Source organism: Poromitra crassiceps, assembly GCF_964638095.1.
Source record: "Poromitra crassiceps genome assembly, chromosome: 7".
Classification (NCBI taxonomy): Eukaryota; Metazoa; Chordata; class Actinopteri; order Beryciformes; family Melamphaidae; genus Poromitra; species Poromitra crassiceps.
The window spans coordinates 41,179,133-41,181,632 of NC_139628.1; the positions used below are offsets into that span (position 1 = coordinate 41,179,133).

A 2,500-nucleotide genomic window follows, 5' to 3' on the forward strand; every position below is an offset into this window, starting at 1 on the left:
CTCCCCTCTCCCTCTAGCACCCTCTCCAGCCAGGCACCCACACCGGCCGTGGAAAAACCCCAGGGAGAGGAGAGGGAGGGCCGGCTGGGGACCCTCCACTTCTCCCTGGAGTACCAACCAGAGAGGAAGGCCTTCGTTGTCCATATCAAGGTATTTTTTGTGTGCATGTGTGTCTAGATGTGTGTGTGTGTGTGTGTGTGTGTGTGTGTGTGTGTGTGTGTGTGTGTGTGTGTGTGTGTGTGTGTGTGTGTGTGTGTGTGTGCTCATCTCTGAAATATATTGATTTCAAGTGACTTATTCTTGTGTCTGTTTAGTCTTTCTCTCTTTGCTTTTGATATAAAGTATCAAGTGCATGAGTGTGAGTGTTATGAATAAAAAGTTGGTTGATTGATTGATTAATTGATTGATCCATCCATCCAGGAAGCCCATGGCCTGACTCCGACAGATGAGCAGTCGCTGACCTCTGACCCCTACATCAAGCTGACCCTGCTGCCAGAGAAGAAGCACCGGGTGAAGACCAGAGTGCTGAGGAAGACTCTGGACCCCGCCTTCGACGAGACCTTCAGCTTCTACGGGATCCCGCTGGTCAGAGTGTCGGAGCTGGCGCTCCACTTCATGGTGCTGAGCTTTGATAGGTTCTCCCGCGATGAGGTCATCGGGGAGACCCTCGTCCCACTGGCCGGGATTGACCTGTCGGAGGGGCGTGTCCTGATGAGCCGGGAGATCATCAAGAAGAATATCAAGGTAAGAGCTGGAATAAACCCAATTTTAAACCCTTTCAGGCTTGGGGTTTGAATCATTATCTTCAGGTAGTAGTATAGTCTCACTTGACTATCTCTAGACTGTTTAGTGCTGTACCAGCACTGGAGAGAGTCTGGCTCAACCTACTCTCATTCTGGTATACGAGGGATCAGTTGAGCAGCATTTTGGTAAACAAACCGCGTCACTGGGTGGCAACGGCAATGGAACCCTAATGTTTGTTTGGCACAGCTCATTCCTGTTTGCATTCCTTTAAAGCAATCACAATCGTCTTGGGTGGCGCTAAGCCCAGCGACAATTTCCTTGTGAAATAGCATCAAGAAGGACTTGTTTTGGTGAAACCAAATTGCTTAATCCCCATACAAAAATGCCACAAAACAGTAAAAACATATGTCGAGCGTGTAAAACTCACCATTTTCAGTGTAGGTTGCTACTGTAGCTCGCAGGTTGTTGTTGTTTCATGTAGGTAGTTTGGTAGGTAGTACAGTACATGTACAGTAGGTAGTACAGGTAGTTTGAAAACACACCGATAGCGGAAACAGAAGGGGCGGGGATTTCTGACTGAAATCATCAATCAAACTAAATTGATTCCAGAGATCTTTACCTTCGATAACTGTTTAACAATTCCAGTAGAACTCCAATTAACATTATGTACCAGCAAATATATTCAAATTCCAATATTGTTCCAATAATGCCTCATTGTCACCGCCATTATAACAACAATGCCTGCATCATTAGACCCTAACATAATCTACTCTCAGCCTGCTATCCAGCCCTTTTGGAATTTGCATGGTGATTCATTTAATCGCCATGCAAATTCCAAATGGCTAAAGACATGAAGCTTAAAATGAATTCGACATTCAGACACAGTATTTGTATTTATGTATTTTGCAATTGCAATCTGGGAATTCGCTTTTATTGTATCCACGTCCAGTTGGCTTGCAATGTATTTTTACATTAGTACTTTGCAAGCCAACTGGGATGTGAGAGAGTAGGCGTTATTTCCTCGGCGGAGACTATGAGTTCTGTTGCATTGCATCAGTAAGCTGAATTTTATCTTTTTTTTATCTGTTTCTTCATTTTCGCTTCTGTTTATTGTTTGTACCAAGAAATTTTCAACCTAACACTATGAATTCTGTTTGTCAATCTGAGGTTGAATTTTCAATTGCTGAAGAGTGGACCTTTTTGTTTTCATCGCATAGCAGTGATTGGAAATATGACAGAAATTGATATATTCACATTCATTTGTACACTTGTACAAATTCACAGTGCATTTATTGGTACAGTTCCACTGTGTTTAATGCATTTAATAGACAAAATGTGAGATTATATAGAAGAGTTTCCTTCCAAAAATAGCGTACTAATTAGTAAGTACAGGGCTCAGACTTGCTAATACTCTCAATCATACAGTACTAATACTCTCAATCATACAGTAAATAGTTGTGTTTTTTCAAGCCAGCAATCATTTTGTCATTTGAAGGTCTTGATTGATTGATTGATTGATTGATTGATTGATTAACTTTATTGATCCCCAAAGGGGAAATTGTGTTGGTCACTTGCACAACATAAAAACAAATTCCACAAAGGAATATACAATAACTACGGTACATAAGAATAGGGTACATTTCCAAGAGACATAAATCCATTGCACTGGTGCCGGCAAGGTTGCACTTGTACATCTGAAACAGCTTCATGACATTACAGAGTAGAGCTTGGACAGAATATCACGTGTCCATTTGTA

General features: G+C 42.0%; 1 protein-coding gene across 1 annotated transcript in view; it reads left to right on the top strand.

The window, feature by feature from the left end:
* The window catches only part of syt4 (synaptotagmin IV), a gene marked incomplete at its 3' end in the record, with an annotated part of 15,221 nt that overhangs the window by 6,991 nt on the left and 5,730 nt on the right, over positions 1-2,500 (top strand). The window contains exons 2-3 of the mRNA XM_083640490.1: positions 1-150; positions 421-744. The exon at positions 1-150 is cut by the window's left edge and continues 476 nt beyond it. Coding sequence (XP_083496616.1) covers positions 1-150; positions 421-744 — 474 coding nt within the window. The remainder of the gene's footprint in view (positions 151-420; positions 745-2,500) is intronic.